Here is a 23,498-nt window from a genome sequence, read left to right as displayed (position 1 = left end):
CTAGGTACTAGGTAGATAAGGATTTAATCTAAACCCTGCCTTGTCTCACCTGCCTTAGAGTTCATGACATACCTTTTTATTTTTTTATTTTTTGGAAACTTTAGCCTTTTCACTAAGCATTCAGTATTGAAAAGCTTTCAAAAAAAGTCAGCATGCAAGAAGCCAAATTGCCTTCTGCATTTAGTCTCAGCATTATTGGCCCACTGTTTACTTTGTCTTTTAAAGAGGGGTGTGGATCTTGATGTTTATTTAGACTGTTGTATCATGCTTCCTTGTTAGCAAAAGCAACTCAAGGCAGCTTACAGTGAATCATAAGTAATACAAAATACAAAGTGTCAAAGGATCCATCCTGTATTTGAGTTGCCTTAAACAAAGGAAGATAAAGAACTTAACCTTTCTCCTCCAGCAGTGGCTTCTGTACTGCCATGATCATCAGATGGGAAAATAGTGTTTGGGATCAATGAGATATATGGGGATTTGCCTAAAGTGAAAAGGAATTTAGCTAGATTAGAGCAGCATTGATTGCACAAGAAGTTGTAATGTTATGGCTTCATTGTATAAACATTGCCCTAAGTTCCAGCTGTGTGTTTGCAGTCTACTTTCATGGGATAATGTTGTAGAAAGCATACACAACCTTCTGCAGCCAAGTTCCAGTGTGCTACATTTTCATACTTCTTTTTACCTTGAGAATTGCTCTGTTGGATTTGGCACATGTAACTTGTTTTGATTTTGCATCGTTTATTATAATCAAACAAAATTCTGGGGTTTGCAGACTGGTCAAATATTGTTTGTTGGCCAGTCAACGATTCAGTGAAGTCACTATGTAAGCTGCAGGATAATTTATTTAATGATGATGTCATTTGTTAGCAAAGGTGGAAGTGAGGTTTATTGATGCCCATGCCTTACTCTGGTAGGAAGCAAATATGTATATGTTTGTGTATGTGCTTTCAAGTCACCTCTTGACTTACGGTGACCTCATGAACTGCATGCTGTTTCTTAGGCAGGAAATACTTAAGAGGTGGTTTTCTCAGTTCATTCCTCTGAAATATTGCCTACAGTGCCTGGTATTCATTGGCGGCTTGCCATCCAAGTATTAACCAGGGCTAACTCTGCTTGGCTTACAAGATCAGATGGGATCTGGTGACTTTAGGGTATTTAGGCCAGAAGACAAATAGAGCAGCATAGCAAAGCTGCTCCTACAGGCTGCTTGCCAATTTTTTAAGTATCTCCAGATAAGAATCTAAGAGGATTATCCATGACAAAGATGGATAATATTTGTTGAACTTCCTTGGAGTTTGTTGGACTTGCCATCTCTCTTTGCCACAGGAATCAGGGACAACCCTCCCCACGTGATCAGGGCCTCTGTTCTGTAAATCGCTTTACAGAACTGGTCTAGAAGAACATTAGCTGTTGCTGGGAGTACCACTTGGAACTAAAGGCCACTGGATATTTCAGCAAGCAAGATGTTAAATCATGTATAGCTGTGCAAAGCCAAAAATCTTGTTTTGTTAAAAAAAAAAAAAAAAACGTTTTTCAGACATTTAACCAGGAAGTGAATTAACTTGTTTTGACCATTCAGGTTTGCAAGGTCTCTTCCAGCAGAGCTGTTCAGGGTGGTTAAAGAGCTAACTCAGCAGCCATCCACCTTGAACCCTCTTTTGGAACCAACTATAGCCTGCTGTGATACATTTAATGACTTTTTTGCAGATAAAATCTCTTAGAGCTGATCTGCATTACAACAGAAACAACAAGAGAGATGTCCAGTGACTCTGTGGACTATATTAAACTAGATCAATTTGAATTTGTAAATACCGATGAAGTGGACAAGCTTCTTGGTAGTCTAAGGAGAACAACACGCCCTCTTGGCCCCTGGCCATCATGGTTGACCACCCAGGGAGATGATGCAGTTAAAATACTATTGCGATCTATAATTAACACATCCTTTAGTGGTTAAACTGCTTCTGAAAAAACTCTCCCTAGACCCCCTGGTGAGAAATAACTATAGGCCAGTCTCCCTTTTACCTTTCTTGGGCAAGGCGATTGAGAGGGCAGTTGCCTTCCAACTCTAAGCTGTCTTGGCGGAAGCCGATTATCTGGACCCATTTCAAACCTGTTTCAGGGCAGGATATGGAGTTGAGACTGCCATGGTCGTCTTAGTCGATGATCTTTGTCTGGGTGTTGACAGGGGATGTGTGACACTGTTGGTGCTCTTGGACATCTCAGCGGCCTTCAATACTATTGACCATGGCATCCTTCTGGAACGCCTGAGGGAGCTAGATATCGGGGACACTGTGTTGCAGTGGTTCAGGTCCTACCTCTCAGGCAGATTCCAGATGGTGAGGCTTGGGGACAGCTATTTGGCCAAGAGGGAGCTCAAATCAGGTGTCCCTCAAGGAGCGATTCTGTCCCCAATGCTGTTTAACATTTACATGAAGCCGCTGGGTGAGACCATCCGGAGATATGGGGTGTGGTGTTATCAGTACGCTGATGACACCCAAATATGCTCCTCTATGTCTCCGACTGCTGCAGTGACTAAGAATGGGATCTCTCCTCTGGATGGCTGTCTTGAGTCGGTAGTGGGCTGGATGAGGGAAAACAAACTCAAGCTGAATCCAGAGAAAACGGAGGTACAGTACTTGCAATGGGAACCCTAAGTCCAGGGAAGGAAATTTATCAACCGGTCCTGGATGGGGGTCACCCTTCCCCTAAAGGATTGCGTTCACAGTTTAGGAGTACTCCTGGACTCGTCTTTGCAATTGTCATCTCAAGTGGATGTGATGGCCATGAATGTTTACTATCAGCTTCGGTTGATATGCCAACTGTGTCCCTACCTGGACCAAAAAGACCTTGAAGCAGTGGTATATGTACCGGTAATCTCTTGTCTTGATTTCTGTAACACACTCTACATGGGGCTACCCTTGTGCCAAGTTCGGAAGCTTCAACTGATCCAAAATATGGCAGCCAGATTGGTCACCAGTTCTTCCAGGTTTGACCATATAACACCTGTGTTAAAATCTCTTCATTGGCTGCCGATTAGCTTCCGGGCACAGTACAAGGTGTTGGTTGTTATGTTGCTGCTCTAAAATTGTGGAATAGCCTCCCAGAAGAGATTCGTCTTATTACCTCCTTGGATGCCTTCAGGGGGACAATTAAGATGGATCTCTTCCAGTGGGCATACCCGCCCGATCTTACATAAGAGATGTCAACAACTGCTGGGTCCAATAACCATTGGCAGAGTATAGCAGAGTATCAGACGAATCTTGGAAGCGTGTTCACAGCCCTCAGTGAAGATAATAGCGGAAGGATGTCTTCCAGAAATGATGGAATGCAGGACACCGGGAACTATCCAGCTTTCACTGCCAGGCTTCTGCTGATTAACGACCAGACAAGCCAAGCTCCCGAAAGTGCTTATCTTTATTTACAAAGTGCAAACCAAATAACCAACGCGACTTTTACTATACAGAACTCACAATCCACTCCTCTCTCAACAAACCCACAACAATTACCGGAAGTCCCTGAGCTTATATAGACACAATGCCATGTGGTCCTACAAACTCAGCCTCTTCCTGTCCCACACAGAAAACTGTCCCCTTGTCTAAACAGACACATGTTCATCTTCAGGCTTCCTGCATGCAGGCAGTAGAATGACCTTGTTGCTATGATCAGCAGCTGTAGCTCATCAGCTTCGTCCTCCGGGTGCTGATTGCTCATGGTCACCACACATCTAAACATTTCATGTTAGTTGGCTTTTAACCCTTAGCAAGAAAGAGATAGTGCTCCACTCCTCTGATTATGATTGCTTTGTAATTTTACTACTCCTGTATTAATGTTAGAGTTGGTTTTTAACTAAAATTATTATTACTGTTGTGTTTTATTGACCAACTGGGAGAGGCGGGAAATATAAATAAACTTCTTATTATTCTTATTCTTATTCTTTTTATTATTCCCATGAACCCATGTTCATACTAAAATGACTAAGACTTTTTATTGCCTCATTAACTCTCATGTTGGTTCAGTAGTAGAATTAATCTTCCTCTTAGTAACTTCAAGTTTGTACTGGATTTCAAATCAATTAATTTACCTTTAAAATTCCAAAGCCAACCGAAAGGCCTTTCTCATTGACCTCATATGTTATACTATCCAGTACTGCTTAGGATATAGCCTGTTCCTAACATTTGTTATTTGACATCATTTTCTAGATGATTGCCTGAGCAATCCACTCTCAAGGATTTTCCCCATGTGCCAGGTGATCAAGGCAGGTGTCCAAAGTTCTTTTCCATTGCCTCGCCTCTCTCTCTCCAGTCAGTTTTATCAACTAGATAGATGGCCACAATAAGGGCTTTTCAAGTGACTGCTTCTTTGGAAGAGGTTTCCACTTTCATAAGGCATTACAAATTAGACAAATATAAAGTTGCTGAAGAGGCATTTGGAAGGACTGTATTGCAAATAGTGATCAGTGACAGTGAGAAGCACACCCACCCATGATTATGTACTTGGGTATATCCCATGAGTGTGGATTGCTCAGGTATTCATTCAAAGAATGAGAGATTAGTACTCACTGTAAATGATTACTCTTAGATGACTACATGAGCAACCATCCCCACCTGGGATGTTAATTAAAATAAAACAAAATATTTATGTCTAAACAAAACAAAGCAACACAAAACAAAATATTTTTAACCTATTTTAAGTAACATACCTAATAAAAGACATATGTGTTAAGGGTTTATTAATAAATTGATCGGAGAGAGAGTAGAGTTAAGGTTTTCAATGAGAGAGAAGTTTGGATTCCTGTCTTGATCCGTTGCCACAAGGAGAAAAGCCATGAATGTGGATTGCTCATGCAGTTATACAAGAATGATAATTCAGGGTGAATACCAACCTCTCATTCTGTCACATTCTGGTATCAATTAGAAGTCAAACACAAGGCACATTCCTATAGATAAGGATTGAGGGCTCAATTCCATCATTGAATTGTGTAAAATGAAATAGGTTTGAGTTGAAATGAGACAAGAGTGGGAGCACCTGTTCTTCCCAGAAATTGAGTCTACCAGAGCACAGAATCCACCAGTTTCAACCCTGTCCAAAGGATGTCCCTGAGTGCATTTCCTTGTACCATATAAGTTAGGGATGGGCAGAAAGGAAACCTGAATCATTTGATAGAACTTTGGGAAATTTTTAGTAGCCTGGCAAGGATTTTTCACTTTTGTTTAACTGCTAACCCTTGAATTATCTTAGTAAAATGAAGAAAGATTAGAGTTTCTGTGTGAAAAGACTCTGAACTTCCTTCACTGCTAGTATACACATTTTTTGTCTTAAAATTCATCTAAGTGTCTGTCTTTTGCACGAAAGTTGATTTAGGGTTCTAATGAAAGCAAATGTAGATCTCACAAATTAATAAGACAGCATAGCAATGGGGTAGGAAGAAATGTTCACATAGCCTCCCTGAAACTAGCTGCATGTTTTGCTCAGTAACTTCTGATGTTGTTATATTTCTTAGTGGCTACAATCTGTTGTCAGTTTTTAGTAATCAGAGGCTAAGACTAAACTTGGGGAAGCCCTGACTGTACTAGTGAAGCAACTTCAGGGATGGATGGAAAATCTGAGGATAAAACTCTCCACCTTCTTCTTACCTTCCATTTTTCAGTATGGCTGTAGTGAAGCATTGTAGCTTCCTCATTTATAGAAAACATGGATGACTGGATCTGAAGAAAGAATGTTCCTTCCCCATCTCCCTCTATGGTTAACCTAGTAATGGTGTTCAGCATCTTGGCAGGTGTGCTACCACTATAATCAAAAATGTAATAGTCTCGTTTAGACCATATTTTTGGCACAGATTGTGGATGTGAAGTGTTGAGTATGATTTAGGAATGAAATTGGAACTCTCCTCCCTTCCCACCACCCATCAAATGTGACAGTTTAAGAAAAATAAAAAGGAGATTGTATTCAGAATATGTTATTTACACAGGAAAACATATAATGTCTTGTTGAATAGTGGCCAGATACATTCCCAGACACAGATTTGTTGGCCTAAACTGCTGAAAGAATTTTTAAATGGATTTTTTTGGCAGCAAAAATTGTATTAATGGAAAAACAGAAGGCATGCAAGATAGAGGTTTCCGAATTTCCATAAATGGTTAACAAATTGCAGGAGAATATTGTGTCTTAATTTTCCAGAGCCCGTGCTGAAATTCACCTCTGCCCTATCTTTTTATACTCATTAATTAAACTCATATTTTTTTCAAAGAAAAATGACAGAGTAAGGGGCTGTACAGACAGGCCCGGTAAGGGAAGGCTCTATGCTGTCCCTGGAAGTGTGGCGTTTGGGACGTGGCAACCACACCCCCAACCTGGTGCAAAAAGGAGCTGCAAAATGCAGCTCCTATTTGTGCCGTAGAAGGGGGGCCATAAGTGCCCTGGTGCAGCGTTAGGATGCCCCTCATGCACAGCACCGTTTGGGCGCTGCGCATGAGAGACGTCATCATGCCATGCGCCCTAGTTCGCCTGCAGGCCGGCACAAAGTGCTGGTCTGTGCAGGCTCTAAGTTGATCGCACAAATAGATGAGCATTCAATATTTGGCTTAGTTGAAGGAAATAATAATAATAGTAAATTACTTTTTTCTTTCTTCCATGCAAAATGCTGAAGGTGGGAGGTGTGATCCTCCATCTCATTTTATCCTTACAACAGTTTGGTGAAGTAGGTTGGAGTGAAAGATAATAATTGACTAAAGGTCTCACAGAGAGAGCTCCATGGCTGAATAGTAATTGGAATCTTGGTTTCAGTAGTTCTAACCTGAAATTCTAAGGGCTGTCACTTACACTTTTATTTATATTAAATGAAAAGATGGAACTGATGTGTCCTGCTTGTTGTTGTTGTTGTTGTTGTGTGCCTTCAAGTCATTTCCTACTTACACCGATCCTATCACGGGGTTTTCTTTACAGGGTTTTTTCAGGGGGGCTGCCAGTGCTTTCCTCGGAGGCAAAGAGAGTATGACTTGGCCAAGGTCACTCAGTGGGTTTCCATGGTCAAGTAGCGATTTGAACTCTGGTCTCCAGAATCTTAGTCCAGTGCTCAAACCAGTACATCACACTGGCTCTCAGGCATACTAAGACTTCTCTTTTGAACAGTTATCTTTTTCTAGGAGCAGTGAAGAACAAGATGATTTCTGGTGTCTCTTTCCCCCTCTTTAGCAAGTGTAAAATGAATACCCTTGGCAAACCTTCATAGTTGATAGAAACAACTGTGTGGCAAGCTTTTTTCTGGGTGGAGGGAAACTTCAATTTTCTTAAAACTTGTTCCATTTTTTTTTTGTCTAATAGTTATGTTCTATATTTTTAAAAGCTTCATTCAGTACTGCCAAATGACTGTTGATCCTTTTAAAGCTTTACCTTTGCAAATGACATGTCTAAACTTATAGGTGTAAATGGATGATGTCAGAGCACCATTTTACCCCTTATGTTTTGGAAAAGGGCACTTTCTACCACACCTGTTTAAAATAAACAAATGCATTTTGCATGCATATTCACATTTTTTAAAATCAAAAACATATTCTCTCAGACAGAGAGAGCATTTGAATAGCCTTGCTGATACAATTCATCTTATCTTCCTGAAACTGAGTTTAAATTTCATTGACATTAAGACTTTTCTGTGGACTTTTCTTTCTGAAAATGGCAACATTACTTTCTAGTAAATTCTACTGTCCCATAAAGGAACTATAGGTAGAAACAATCTCAAATGCATGTATTTGGTTTTCTATGAAGTCAAGTGCTTGTTGTCAGTATATTCTCAAGATCAGTAGTTGCTTCCAAATTCATAAGATCCTTGAGGCTTTCTTCTCATCCCATTACATATGCAAACCTATAGAACAGCACTGTCTCCAAATTGGTCCATAGTAATGTTTACTATGGAATGAGATTAAATATGTGCCTATGAGTACTATGAAATATTGGTGCATATGGTGTGGCTGCCTGAAAAGAAGCTAGATTGGTTTATTAATTTATATCTCCAAAATAACATTGAAGAATGCTTTTCTGTCTGTCTCTGTGTGGTTCTAGTGCATGCATTGTGAATTTGTGATCTGCCTTGACTGAAATCTCTCAAGTGAGAATATCTAATCTTACTATGCTTGCCTAAATTCAGTGGTGCTCTCAAACACTAGAACTTACTTTCTTTCCTCTTCCCCCCTGTAGTCCTTGGCACCATTCAGTAAATAGCTCTAGGTGATTTCCCAGACCCCTGGAACAGACTTTTGGGGTTCACAAAGAGTTGCAATGGAGAGGGTGAGATCCTCTTTTCATTGCCACTGATGGAAGGAATTCAGTCAGCATATTGTGTTGGACCCTGGTCAATCACTCTTAACAGTGCAGTCTGGACCATGCTCATTTGATTTCTTATGTTCTGTGGAGTTTACTCACTAGTACATGTGTTTAGGATTACAGGCTGAATTAATTTAGGAGATCTTGTTTTCCTAGATTTATATAATTTAACCAAGGGTGAATGGCATCTTGAATGGTGGATTTATATCATGCTATCTGTGCTTTGGCTCACTTTTCCGTTCTGTCAGACTAATGTGACAGATATTTTAACAGAAATTGAAAGGTATTAACTCAAGTAAAGCTTTTTCCACATGTGTCACCCCTCTCTGAAGCAACTTATAATCCTTTTCATTGGGTGGAAATTTTGGACAGATTCCTTAAAACCATTTTGTAAAAAAGCAAGCTATTACTAGTGTATAACCTTATCTTTGCCATTATAACAAAAGCATGGAGAATGTATCTTTTGTAAAATCTCAGGTTCTCTGTGAAAAAATATCACCGAGGTGGAGTTTTGGACCTTGCTTATTCATATCTATAGATAAAAATAAAACTAGACCCACTGATACTTCCAGTAAGATATTCTGTGAGCACATCTGCATTGTTTGTTGTCTCCTTGTTGCAGCAAATTCTCATTATTTCTGTAGGTGAACTAAAGCAAGAAATGTTAGAAGATGCACAGAACAAGCTAATGAATCTAATAAACAGCACAGAAGGAAAAGTGGACAAGTAAGTGAGTCTCCAAATTGAAAAAAAATATATTTGGGATTTTTTTTTCTTTTGAGAGGAACGACACATTTTATATCACAAAATAGTGGCTGTGGCATGAAATACCTCTTTCATTTATTTATACCCCACCTTTTCCCAAGAATAGGACTCAAAGCAGCTTACCACAATTAAAGACAACATTATTAAAAATCCACAAGATATAAAAGTTAAAACAAGATTAAACAGTCAAAAAAATTAAAACCATCTTAAAGCATATATCATTAATCAACTGATTAAAGACTTTCCAAATTATTTCCTTCAAGGGACCCCCCCCCCCCAAAACATTGAGCACCACTTTTGAAGAAATATTACTAACATTTGAATTGGTGCCTAATATTTCCCGTGAATCCCAATTGGGAGATAGCAGAGGGAGAACAACTTCATTGGAAGCTTGGAGCATTTTGTACAGTTACTAAAGCTGGCCTTCACTTTGGTCTTCTAGGAGATGGCTTAGCAAGGGGAAAATGTATTAGTCACCCCTAAGTACTAAGGTGTAAGACAATAGAGTACGTAGTTATAACCAGGCTCCATTTCTTCCAATTTCTGAGGAAGTAAATCTCATTAAAATTAATAGGATTTACTTTGTCTCTTCCAGAAAGCAATTTTTTGTCATAATTACTGCTTTGATGCAAATTTGGTTTCTTCACTAAAACTGATATGATTAAGTACAGTTCCTTTAATTGGGTGGCAACCCAAGTGTTTATGACCACATTTCCTCCTTTTGCAGAGCTCACTTTGTAGCTATGGTACTGTGAACATAATCTGCCTGACAATGATATGTTTCTGTGCAATTTTTCACATGACAGGTCTTCCACAAGAGAAAATTCTGTATGGTTTTACCTTTTAGTAATAAATGTCAGGGATGATGGGAGTTGTAGCTCTTCACCTCTGGCTCTAACTCACCACCTTGTTATGCACCTGCGCTGACCAGTTTTGGCCAGTGGTTAATGTTTTTCTCCAAAGCAGCAGAGTTTCAGAGAATAGGCTGAAGACCCTGACAAACTCTCCAAGCCCTCTCACTCTTCTTCCACAGAAGTCTTCAGACTTCTCCAGGATCCTGCTGGCTCTTGTATCTTCACTCAAGACACCAGACAACTCAGTAGTCTTGTATAAAAGATCTACTTTATTCTACTATATACAAATACTATATGCCCTATAAATCACAATCTCTACAGTCTCCAAACTACTCACAAAACTCCACAACTACCCAAAACACTCCAACTACCCACAAAATACATTGGCAATCATAGCAATTATTATAGCCATTGTCAAACACCACCCACTTAGTCAGTTTCCACCCAGTGGGCGTGTACACTCATTTTGATTGGTTCTCATAGTTCAACCCATACTTAATGATTTCATCATCTCACCTTGTACACTTAATGATTCTCAGGTGTTTTCAATTATACACTCTACATTTCTGTCCTTGGCATTTAGGACTGCTAAATTACATTAGCTTTTACACCTGTGTGGCTTCTTAATTGCTTTTGCTTAGTCATAGTGACTTTCACATACATGTTTTATTTCTTCTACTGTATATCCCATGTTACATTTTCCTTAACAATAAAAATATACAAAAAAGAAAATTATGAAGAGATTCCTTCAGAATAGTTCATTTAACAAACAAAGATTAATTGGCTAGCCTTTAATCCACACATTTTCATCAGTGATTCCTTACTCTTGCTATATTGTTGCAATAGTATAAAATCAAGAGAGAGATTAAAAATAGCCTAGTCCAATTTTGTGTCATAAAGCAGACTTTTCCATCACCTAGTACTGCAAGTATTATCCCTTCCTTTTTACAGTCAGATCTCCATTATACAGATCATAATGTAAAGAGCAGGAATGAAAGAAACATATACATAAAGAGTAGAAGTGCTGCATCTGTGGTTGCCACAAAAGAGTTTGTTGAAATTGGATTGGAATTCCTCTAAGCTAAATGCCTTAGTCTATCAAATATTTCTTGTTTTCCAGTGTATTGCATCTAAATTATTATTTATATTCTTACTCCTTAAAACAGTATGGTCAGGGGAGATGCAGAGTGATAGCAAGATTCATGCCTTGTGGGTTGTCTAATCCCTTTTCTTGATCATTAGCACTGTCAATATGCGAAGGAATCTTGTAGACATTGAGACCAGTGCTGCATCCGCACTGCAAAAATAATCCAGTTTGACGCGTCTTTAACTGCCATGACTGAATGCTATAGAATCTTGGGAATTGTAGTTTGTTGTGGCAACAAAGCTCTTTGACAGAGAAAACTAAATGTTTCACAAAACTACAACTCCCAGGATTCCTTAGAATTGACCCATGACACTTAAAGTGGTGGATTTTTTGCAGCGCAGATACAGCCTAGGTCTGCAATAGACCAAATCTACGAAAATTTATCCTACAGCTTTTTTCTCACACTTAGTCTCAAAAGTACTACAAGATCCCTTTAAATACTGATATTCTAGACTGTTATCACTGTCAAGTAATGTTTGATTTTTATCTCCATTATGATAGAGTCCTGATGAGGAACCTTTTCATTGGGCATTTCCACACTCCAAAGAATAAACGTCATGAGGTACTAAGGCTAATGGGAAGTATCCTAGGAATAAAAAAGGAGGAACTTGATCAGGTAATACCAACTTCTTGCATCTGTTTTTTATTGATGGCCATTTCAACAGTCCTGCAGTTTTTCTTCCAGTAAACTGGATTAAACATAATGCATAGTCAGTCTATTGGCCATTTACCATTGTGCGGTGTAAACAGGCTTTATAAGCATATTATGATGATTTTCCTGATTTTACTGTCATAAAATTAAAATGACTGAGTCATTTTCTGCTAATGGTTCATGTCTTAGAATAAAGAAACTCTCAGTTATTGTTGGTCACATGGACTCAACTCTTCACCTTTTTTCAAAATTGCCCTGTTGAAACTAACTGAACATTTTTGGGTCTAGCTGAACTATTAACATAGAGCTGTTTTATAAAACTTTGGATTACTTGTTATTAAAAATGAAAAGGAGTCTTTTAAACACAAAAGTTAATTGCTGAAAGCCGTGCCGGAAAGGCTTCTCCCGCGCCCTCGAAGAAACAATGGGACGTGCCGGGTGCATGCCGCGGGAACGATCCCCATTGTTTCTAATGGGGCTTGAGTTTACATGGTATTTCCCTTACGTGGTGGGGTCCAGAACTGATCCCCCGCATAAGGGAAGGGCCAACTGTAATTATAGAATAGTAAATATAATAGTATCCATAAGGGCAGGATTGATAGCGTTCTCTTGGTACAACAACAGCCAAGTGAAACCAGAAGGAGGAGAGTATCTTTCTCCTCCTTGTAGCTTCTCATGTGCTTCCAAAACCAGCACTGAAGAACATGTGTAGTTCTCCAGTGGTGGTTTTCTGCTTGTGTAGAAAGTTGTAGTGGACAGGGAAGAAATTGCAACCACCAATGCGTTGTTGGATTTATCTGCCAGTTGTTGTATGAGAGGTGGTAGCAGGTTTTAATGTCTTCTTCTGGTTTAAATTGTTCCCTAGTTATTGTCAGAAGATCAAATAGGCGTTACTCGATGGGTGACTGGATGGTTTGGAGGAAGTGCTGGATCAAAGAGTGTCCCCAACACACCTCTGAGACCAACCCATCAATCCATTTTCAACAGCGTAAGTATTTTACTTGGCTCCTTTTGTGTGGAAAATCCAGGTCTTGCATATTACTAAGTGCTGACAATATTAACTTACTACCTTTGCAGAAAGCTCGAAATTATTGACATTTCCACCCCAGCATTTTGGAATATTGTCTTTTTTATTATTTATGTGCAGCTATTTTAAAACCAGTTACAGCTATGGATTTGTAAATGGTGAGCAAAATAATAAGGCTTACAGTATAAGACAATGTGTAAATTGAATATACAACATCTGCATTATTCATAATAATAGAATCATGAGTAGACATTATTTCAAGTAACTAGATCCAAAGTTGTTTAGGGCTTAGTATCCAAACAATAAAACCATAAACCTTGTCTAACAGCAAATACACAGTAGCTAGTGCAGTTCCTACCACAGAGGTGTTAACATGCTGCCAGTAGGCTGTCCCCTGTAAGAAGTCTAGAGAAAGCATTCTGTACCAACTCAGTTTATGTAAGCATAGCTTACGCAGTAGTCCAGCTGTCTGGACTGCAGGCAGGCTATTCAATCCTTCAACATCTTCAGCTGTTGTACCAGCCAAAGTTAATCCAACATCAAAGTGAGGGGAGGGAGAGAGAAGGAGGTAAGAGTGAAATAACCCACCAAAAAGACACACAGCCAGTTCATAATAATAATAGAGAGGATTAAGCAAGTGTGGATTAATCATATAGGTTAATGTAAGCAGTCATGTGTTCAAAAGAAGTCCAAGAAAAAATCACAACTAAGGATGCATGTTCAGATAAGGCAATGAGATATTTAGCCAGGTGAATGGTAGATGCCAAGTGTGTATCATTTCAACCTTAAAGTATATATCTCTCAGCAACTATTATTGCTCTGTGCCATCAAGTCATTTCTGATTTATGGTGACTCTATCACAGGATCTTCTAGGACTGAGAGTGTGTGACTTGCCTAAGGTCACCAAGTAGGTTTCCATGACTGAGAGGGGAATTGAACCCTGATCTCCACAGTCATAGTCCAATGCTCAAACAGCTACACTACACTGGCTCTCAGAAACTATAGGGGCTCCAAAAACACCAGCTTATATTGTGTATCAAACTCCTAAGTCACAACAATTGAGCGGTTATAAATTGGTTAATATAAAAGATTCTTTTTTGAAACAATGTAAATTCAAATAATACCTTCTGGCTAAAAGGAAACTACTACAGGACATGAGTGTAATCTGTATTGCATTAACAGCATCCATTTGAGCCATTCTAGAAAATTGTATTATGTGCAGCTGGATGGATGGATGGGTGGAATCAATACCAATTTTATGTCTAAAGAACCCATACCTATAAAGGCTATCACAGTTTCTCACAGTGTCCTACTCTGTTGCTTCATCTTACTGTGGTGCTGACCCTTGGTTCTATGACAGCATAGCATATATTCTGGAAACTGTGCCATGCTGATTAGGATTCAGTTATGGCCCTAGGGGCAGAATGTGTCTCTCATTTGACGACTGGCCAAATTAAGTATGGAGATGCTTATCATGAGAAAGTTGGCCCCAGGTGACAAATAGGCCACAGCATCTGTGAACATAGTGGCTGTGTAAAATAGTTGCAGTCTGTATTGGTAGAGGGACTGCCCACACCAGTGAAATTATAGATCTTCAAAGTATATTATACAGGACATTCTGATTGTTATGATCTACCCTAAACTGTTAAATAGCAGATCTTCTACATTCTAGAAAACTCTAACAGTTAAGGAGGTCCTTTACTAATCTCACTATACATGCAAAATCTAATTTCATACCTAGTTGGCCTTTGAAAGCAAATTGGACAGTTTGATAAGTTGTACATTCCCTCCTTAGGACTGTACCCAAAATCATTGAGGAACTGTGATTCTTTGAATCTGTTGACAGTTAAACCTTAAAGCTGGTGTCAAATAATGTGGTATGTTAAAATAAATTCATACTGCTGCTAGCATTGTTCTGCAGTACTTAAGTCAGGGCATCTTGAACTGATGAGCCAAATATGTGTTACATATCTCCAAAAATGTTGTTTGCATTTGTTTAATTAGTCAATACCTTTTTAGTCTTTTTCAGAATTGTTTGTGAAGTTTCTTGAAACAGAATCCCGTCCAGTTCTTCCTCCACCAAAACTGTCTGTTCATGACATGAAGCCTTTAGGAGCAACAGGAATTGGCAAACCCAGTGCTAATCCTTCCAGTAACATGACAGGTAATGCATTTTATTTTCAGAAGGTATGAAATATTATATTGAACTTGAGTAATGCCATTATAACATCTGAATACAAACTTTCAAGGCTGTATTAAGTTAATTGCACTCCACAAGCATATTTTTGTATGGTCTCAGCCTGGTACCAAGGCATGGTGATAGTAAAGCAGTAGTAAATACAGTCTAAAAACCACTATTTCATTCCTATTTTACTGCAAATCATATGAACTCCATTTCCAGCAGTAGCAAATCATTTGGTATAATACAAATGGTTATATAGAATGTGGCTTTTCATAAAACATTGCCTTTTCAACTATGAAAACTTTGCCTCTCCACAGAGAATGTTTCTTCCTGCAAAGTTTTGAAAGTTTTCCCACTGTGAATACTTGGCTTTAAATTGTCACTGTAGAGCTGGGAAATTTCCAGTCTGAAAGCTTATCTTTGAAAGTTTATATTTTCAATAAATTTATGGTTTATATGCCTTTTGTTCTCTTATCATTTATGGTATAATTGTGAAGGTGCCCTATTTTATTTGGCAGACACCCAGTTTTCTTGTCTGGACATAACGTTCAGAGGGACTGTGGCTATTCCTGAATTGGATTGTTGCCCTATAAAACCAGACATGCATTCTGTATCCCTTAATTGTTTGGGTATTTCAGATTTTGTTTAAAATGTAAAGAATAGATTAACAGACATAAATACATAGTTCTCAGGTTGGCCTCACTGAATGATAGATTTATCTAGGACTATGATATACATTAACTCCTAAGTGTCTCAGTTCAGTTTTGAAAAGTTTCTGTTCTCATTCTCATATATGAAAAAAAAATATTTTAAAAGGTTGGTTTGCTCAAAATGATGGTGAACTACAACTCCATGTGGCAATCTATCAGGACACAACATTTCCCATACTTATTTCATGATTGCTCACAAATCCAATGCAAAATTGTTTCAGTAATTTCTTTTCATAAGACTGTGGCACCACTGTTCATTTGAACAATAAGAGTATGTTCTTTTCCATGGCTCAGAGTACAAAGAAAAGAAATTATTATACTTTAATGTGTGTGTCTGTGTGTGTGCTTGTATGTGCGTGCCTTGAAGTTGCCTGTTGATGTATGATGGTCCCATGAATTCCATAGGGTTTCTTAGGCAAAGAATACTTGGAAAGGGTTTTGCCCATTCCTTCCTCTGAAATATAGCCTACAGCACCTGGTATTCGTTGTATTAACCAGAGCTGATCCTGCTTAACTTCCAAGATTAGAAGGGATCTGGTGCATGGTGGTAAATATTCCCTTGAGGAAAGTTGTGATTGCCATGGCCTTGAAACAGGTTTTGGTGAGTTTGCTGTAGTGAAATAAGCAACTTGAATGAACATGAATATAAAATGCTCTCCCACCCTTTCTCTATGCAGGTGACAGGAAGAACAAAGCCAGATTTCAAAGATACAGCTGTGTTAGTCTGTAGAATCAGTATGTAGAGAAATCTTGGAGCACCTTTGAGTAAATGAAAGAAAGAAGCTCACAGTAGGCTTAAGTCTACAAAAGCTCATGCTGCCAACTTCTTTCTTTCAATCAGTCTCAAAGGTGTTACAAGGTCTCTCTACGTACCAAAGCCAGATTTAGTTTTACATCGGGAAATACAAATCAAATTTTACATTTGTGTCGTCATGTTAAAACGTTTGGAAGGTTAGAACGCTAGACTATGATGGAATGGAGAGCTTTCACCAGATCAGCAGATATGAGAGTATTAAAAAATTCGATTTGACTATCCATTGTTGTAGTGATTTTTTACCACAAGGCAATATTCTCCTATTCTCTCACAAAATTTCTTTGTATCTGTGTGAAGTCTATATCTTTGTAAAAGTTGTGAAACAATGACAGATTATATTATGCTGCAATTTGCTGATAATTTGCTGATAAGTAAACAATATGTTTTTCATTGTTATTGTAATGATAATAATTTCTATAAATTGACATATGTACAGTCATTATTGCATCCTTGGAGAGGATGGATTTGGGTTTTGCTGTTAGTCAAATAACAGCTTAAATGGTGTAAGACTGTAGACAAAACTATTGAAGCAAATTCTGTGTAAGTTTGCTGAGAAGGCTATCTCAAATAATTTACCAAGCAATATTTTCTTGTTTCCTCTGCCAGATCCAACAGGCTCAGGAACCAGTAGAAGGCCAGATGTAAACCCATTCCTTGCACCTCGGTCCGCAGCAGTCCCACTCATCACCCCAGCTAATCTTGGAACTGGTGGAGCTGGGCATCTGCTTATGAAACCTATTTCTGATGCCTTGCCCACTTTCACACCACTGCCGGTAGCACCAGATGCCAGTGCTGGTGCAGTACTAAAAGACTTGTTAAAGCAATAGACAGTTCTAAGTCAATGGTCATGATGAAGATGATAATAGCACTTTATGGGGGGAAAAGAACACTGCGTTTGTATAATATACCACAAAGAGGCCTTTTGTAAAAAGTTGTTCATATTCAATTGCTCTTAAGTTGTTAACCTCTCACCCATCCTTCCCCATTCCCAAATTTTTCAAAGTGCTTTTCTTACCTATCCATTGCTTTTTTAAAGATGCTGTCACCATCAAAGAAGAAATAGCTCTTGTTATCTTAGTTTGCTGAATCCACTTTCAAGTGGAAAAATCCTAACCGAAACTACAAAACAAAACCCTAGAGGTTTAACAGTTCTCTCCAAAGCCTTTCAACCATGCAACATTTATTTTAACACCAGTATTATTTTGACCATATGGACAGTTTTTTTCCCTTTTTCTTCTCGCAAAAGATGTCTGGACTGCTGCTTTTGGGGTCATCTAACTGAGAGACTATGTTAAAAAGGACACAAATCCAGAAAGAACTATGTATATTTGCAATCGGGGACAATGGGGTTGGCACTAGATGGCCTGGGGGAAGTATCTGGACAGTTCAAATATCACTTCAGCCTTCCCAGTCCATGACTTCTGAAGCCCAGAAAAATGAGGAAAAAGTACAGTCTATTTTGTGTGCTGAGAGATTGTGGGGACCATATGTTCCCAATCCTTACAGAATGTCAGATTTAACCCAGATTTACGTCTTCAATCTTGAGCAACCCTTCTTAATTAGTAGGATGGAACAATTTTGCATTATTCAATGTAGGGTAGATATAGACTATTTCTCAGCTTTCAGGTCTCCTCTTTGATTTCTATTAAACTAGCATGGGTTGCAGTTTATCATGATTCTGTGAAAGTGTAAGAAAGTGTACAGGTATAAAACTCCAAAGGGAATGACATTAGCTGACCAAGTCTGGCTGTGCTGTGGGCATTATGCTCAGAACAGTGTTGTCTCTTGGTGACCAGGAAATAGCTTGTGTCTGCCAAATAATGCACTTAAATAGAATGGGAGTGCTGCGAAGTGTGGGCTGTTTGTTTTCATTCACACACACCTTACCAGTAAGTCTCAAACAGGATACAGCTTACATTTCTTTGAGAATGGTTAGTTGTAAGTTTTTAAAAGTCATTGGTACAAGAGTGTCTCACAAATTTTATTTCTGGGCAATGCTTCAGTTGGGATTTTCTAACTCCAGAAGCTATTTAATGTAACAAATATTCTAAATCTACTAATGAATTTTTCAGTTGACCACTAATTGCAAACCTGACATCGTATTTGTATACTCATAGTGTAAGTATGGTTGAAATATGCAATACTGTAATGGTTCAAGGTGTATATTTAAGAGATGGTTGCTTATACACATAAATTTGATTGGCATTTTGAAGTGTGAATATATGTATAAAGCCTAAAGTGAATTATGCTTTACTCCAGTATGTAAATAGGTCTACATAAAACAAATAGAATTCTGTAAATTTGCTGCTCAGATTTGTACAGTGTATATTGAATGTGTCATCAAACTATTGATCCAAGTACTAGAAGGTGTTCTTGATGCCTTGAAAAGATAATTTGAGACACAGCATCTCTTTGAGCCTACCCTTTTTCTATACTGTTATTCATGTAGTTTGTGTTAAAAGTAAAACTGGATTATATCCAAAACTTAATGCCTTCCATTGGTGGAACAGCTCTGTCAGCAGAAGAGGGAAGACCAATGTCCTCTCCACCGTGCATCCCTCATGCCTTCAAAAATTTGTTCTGGATATTTGGCGGATTTTCTGGAGAACATTTTGGGAGGGTGTAAGGATTTCCAGAGGGGAAAGTAGGTCTTGTTAACTCAAGCAGAAGCACTCTTGGTTAACATAGATTTTGCCTACAGTGCAAGTTCTATATTCAAACTTAGAGCATTTTCTCCAGTGTCTCTTAGTGTGTGTCCACTCTGCAGAATTAAAGCAGTTTGACACCATTTTAACTGCTATGACTCTATTCTACAGAATCCTGGTATTTGTAGTTTGGTGAGTTATTCAGTCCTGTCTTTCAGCTCTGGTTCTTCACCAAACTACAAAACCCAGGATTCTGTTGGGTGGAACCATGGCAGCTAAAGTGATGCCAAACTGCATTCTTTCTACAATATAGATGCACCCTTAATTAATACCCTGTAGTTTGACTTCAGTTTGAGTATGGAATGAATCATGAAAATATAGTTGCCTAGAAGCTGCCAAATAAATGAATGCAAAGAGCCTTTTTGTTTGTATTTACATATATTGATTTAAAATTATCTAAATCCTTATAAATTAATACCTGGAATAGTTTCAGGAATTTCTGTTCATAATAAAGTGTTGCATTCTGATTTCTCATAACTGAAGCTAGTGTTTTGTAACTTAGAAAGGGATAGTTTATTGAAAATATGAAGGCAAGGCAAGGTTTGGAAATGTAGTCATCCCTTGACATTTGCGGCTTGACACTCACAGTTTCGATTATTAAAGGATCAAGGCCTCTGTACACCCCCTCCTCCTCCTCATCCCTCCCAGGCTTTTCCCCTGGCGAAAGAAAAAGCCCAGGAAAGAGAAGCCAGGGAGGATGCCTGCGCCAATTCTGCCCCTTTCCAGGATGCAGAACTGCCTCTTTCCCCAAGCAGCTCTCTGTCTTGGGAAGGGGTTTGGGGAAAGTGAATGTGCCCTCCTTTGTGCCGTTCCGAGGCTTCAGAGAGCTGCCTGAAGCCTTGGAAGGGAAGGAGGGAGCTGTGAATGCACACTCCCCTGCCCTTCCAGCACCTAGGAGAGCTTGCTGGAGCTGTTTGAGGTTTCAGAAGGGAGATGGGGGCACACATGTGCCCACTGCTCTCACCCCATGGCTTTATGCACAAATTTTGAATTTCACAGAAGTCTTGTGCCCCTAACCCCCGTGAATGTCAAGGGGCAACTGTATTCCACTGTAAATTCTTCAACAACCTATTTTCAAAATCCTCCTTTGTGTAAGTTAGAGTGGACACATTTAATATGTCACACTATGCAAGTGGTATATGAACGTAATCTTCAAAATGGTTCCTTCACCCAGCACGTCTCATCTATCCTATACATGGAACAAGAATCCCCAAACCTATGTGAGGGGGCACAGAAAATTGCAACAAGGTGTGCCAGGAGGTAGTTGATAAATACGTTGATAAATATAAGAATAATTAAAATACTGTAAAATTGTAGGCAAAATTATTGAAGATAATTCTGCAGGGAGAAGGCTTGCAGACTCTTGGATTACTGCAATTCTTTCTTGTTGCCTTGAAGGTGTTTACATACCCACTGGACCAACATGAGAAGGAGAAAGCCAATAAAGGGCCTGGTATTTGGAAGGTGGTCTGGGGCCCAACAATGTTGCATATGTTTTTTGTCCTGCAGCCACCAAGCAAAGTGGCTTGACCATGGAAGCAGAGGGGCAAAGTCATTCATGTCCTGCCAAGCCAGCTCCAAGTACCAAATACCCCCTTCATTTCTTCTAATCTTCCTTGCTATTGGGAATACAGTGGGTGCATGCATTAAGGCACCCTCCAGACAGCATTAGTCTCTTCCTGACCCATAGGAAGTTAAGGAAGGAGTGGGAAGGAGACTGGAAAAGAGCTCCCTCCTTCAATTCCTTCATTTCATGCTTCCTTCCTGCTTAGCTCAAAGCCACTACCCCACCCCAGAGATAGCAGCCTGGTGGGACACTTGGCCAATCCTGTTCATCCACTGGTGGTCTTCATACCAGCTGGGGGCTGAACCTTCTTCTCTCAGCTGTGCATGTCAAATGAGATAGTGCTCAAAATGGTTTTAAATTGCATTTCTGGTTTTAGTTAAATTTTTGTCATGGCGCTAGATTCTGCCTGATCTTGGAAGATAAACAGGGTCTGCTCTGGTTGATGGATGACCACCAATGAGCACCAGGCAATGTAGGCTTTACTTCAGAGGAAAGAACTGGCAAAATCACCTCTTGAGTATTCATAGAATCGGAGTTGGAAGAGACCACAAGAGCCATCCAGTCTAACCCCCCTACCATGCAGGAATTCACAATCAAAGCATCTAGTCTCCATTTAAAGACGTCCAAGGAGGGAGGCTCCACCACTCTCCAAGGGAGTGTGTTCCACTGTCAAACAACTCTTACTGTCAGGAAGTTCCTCCAAAAGTTGTGGTATAATCTCTTTTCCTGTAGTTTGCATCCATTCTTCCAGATCCTGTTCCATCCTCAATATGACATTTCTTCAAATACTTAAACAGGGCTATTGTATCACCTCTTAACCTTCTCTGATTCAGGCTAAACACACCCAGCTCCCTAAGTCACTCCTCATAGGGCACGATTTCCAAAGCCTTCACCATTTTAGTCACCCTCCTTTGGACACGCTCCAGTTTCTCAACATCCTTTTTGAGTTGTGGCCAGAACGAGACAGTATTCCAGGTGTGGCCTGACCAGAGCAGAATAGAGTGGCACTATACCTTTCCTTGATCTAGACCAGGGGTAGGCAACCTTTTTGAGCCGGGGGCCGGGTTGCTGTCCTTCAGACAACTGGGGGGCCGAAGCCAAAAAAGAAATAAATAATTTTTTAAAAATTAATTAAATAAATAAACCGGGACAAATGTAGGACAAAATTTTCAGATGGAGGACACTTTTTAAAAAAATTGGAGGACATGCAAAAAAAATTGCTTATTTTTTAAAAAATGTTAATATAAATGCATGTTTCGGAGGCTTCTATAGACAATTGCCCCCCTTGCCTGCCGCTTGCCCCCCCTTGCCCGCCTCCTCCTGATAGGTCAAAGGCCCCACGCCCTCACGCAAGAGGCCAAAGGCTCCGGCGGCAGGACCGGGCTGGGGCCGGTCTCAAGGCCTTGCCGGGCCGCATCCAGCCCGCGGGCCGCAGGTTGCCTACCCCTGATCTAGACACTTCCTTGCCTAAGAAAACCCTATGAAAAATTCATGGGGTTGCCATAAATTGACAGGCGACTTGAAGGTACACACGGATACACTTGTAAATTCATAAGAAAGAGAAAAAGTTGGAAATAATAAATGGAATGATACTTGGTAATGAGGAGGTGAGTAAAAAGGATGGTATAAGGAAACATTGTTTTAATGCATAATGTTGATGAACAGATACATTCAAACTAGATCTTCTCTTGCTGAAAAATGACAAAATACAGTGCGCCCACGTCATATGCAGGCATAGTTTCAGCTTACACTAAAGTTGCGCACTGGAAGAGGCAATGAAGTGTGCACCTGTGATGTGCCACACTGCATGCACGAGCCCCATTGTTATCAATGGAGCTTGAGCATGCACAGTATTTCCCTTACGTGGGGGGGGGGGGTGCAGAACAGGAAGGTCCTACTGTACAAATTTTAAATAGTATACCAGTTAAAATGGGGGGGGGACTTCAGCACAGATCTATATATATAGGCTGAGAAGAGGAACACTGTAAGATTTCTATCCAGAACAGTCAATAAAAACATTATGCTTCCTTATTTGAAGTTTAAAAATCCTAATTTGCACAAGTATTAACTACTTCACACAACAGCAAGAAGAAGAAACATAACTGAATTGTGCATCTTCCAGTATTTCACAGACAAAAATATGGATCCTCTTGTGTATCTTCCACACCTCTATTCTGACACCACTTAAGCCCTGGACACTCAAGTGATGAGAGTTTATTGAAGTTCTGGAAAGATCAAGAGCAGATGTTCTTAACCTGGGATCTCTGGGTGGGAATCAAGGAATCGGTTGAAAACAAAATTTCTATTTCTTTCCTGTTACTTTGAGAATAGTCTTTGTGGGGAAGGGGGAGTATTTTATGCAAAGGTATCTTGTAGCAATTTGTTGCCTAAGCAACATGCTTCCTCCTGTCTTTGTACCCAGATGGACCATTGTTAAAACTGAACTTGTCACCTCATTTCCATACCCACTAAGGGCTTGTTCCCACTATGATTTAAAGTGAATTGCTGATCGGTTTATGTGACTACCGTTCTTATTTGAAACCGGTTCTGATCCTACTTTGATCTATTTTTGTCGCAATAAAGCGAGGCAAATGCAAAAACCCTGGTTTTCCAGACACAAATTTTTTAGCAGTTCTTTTGGAAAGAATAGATTCTGGAACATATTCAGCAAGTGGGAACGACATATCTGGATCACATCATTCTGGAGGAGAGGGACTAATGGCAGAGAAGTGTTTACCATCCCTCCTCAGTTTTGGGCA

The 23,498-nt window shown here is 39.5% G+C and overlaps 1 protein-coding gene across 3 annotated transcripts in view; it reads left to right on the top strand.

The window, feature by feature from the left end:
- The window catches only part of TRIP11 (thyroid hormone receptor interactor 11), a 59,039-nt gene extending 39,390 nt beyond the window's left edge, over positions 1-19,649 (top strand). For 2 of the 3 annotated variants that reach the window (XM_089522398.1, XM_089522397.1), the window contains 5 exons: positions 8,961-9,042; positions 11,584-11,698; positions 12,600-12,722; positions 14,781-14,925; positions 17,074-19,649. In XM_089522398.1, coding sequence (XP_089378524.1) covers positions 8,961-9,042; positions 11,584-11,698; positions 12,600-12,722; positions 14,781-14,925; positions 17,074-17,294 — 686 coding nt within the window. In that variant the 3' untranslated portion in view covers positions 17,295-19,649. Of the gene's footprint in view, positions 1-8,960; positions 9,043-11,583; positions 11,699-12,599; positions 12,723-14,780; positions 14,926-17,073 lie in introns of those variants that run through there. The other variant, XM_089522399.1, reaches the window with a different exon arrangement.
- Positions 19,650-23,498: the final 3,849 nt, after the last annotated feature.

This window comes from Sceloporus occidentalis, unplaced genomic scaffold (assembly GCF_023333645.1).
Source record: "Sceloporus occidentalis isolate IW3139 unplaced genomic scaffold, rSceOcc1.0.p SCAF_4, whole genome shotgun sequence".
NCBI lineage: Eukaryota > Metazoa > Chordata > Lepidosauria > Squamata > Phrynosomatidae > Sceloporus > Sceloporus occidentalis.
The sequence above is the reverse complement of the archived record's forward strand: the minus strand, read 5'-3'. Positions and strand labels throughout refer to the sequence as shown.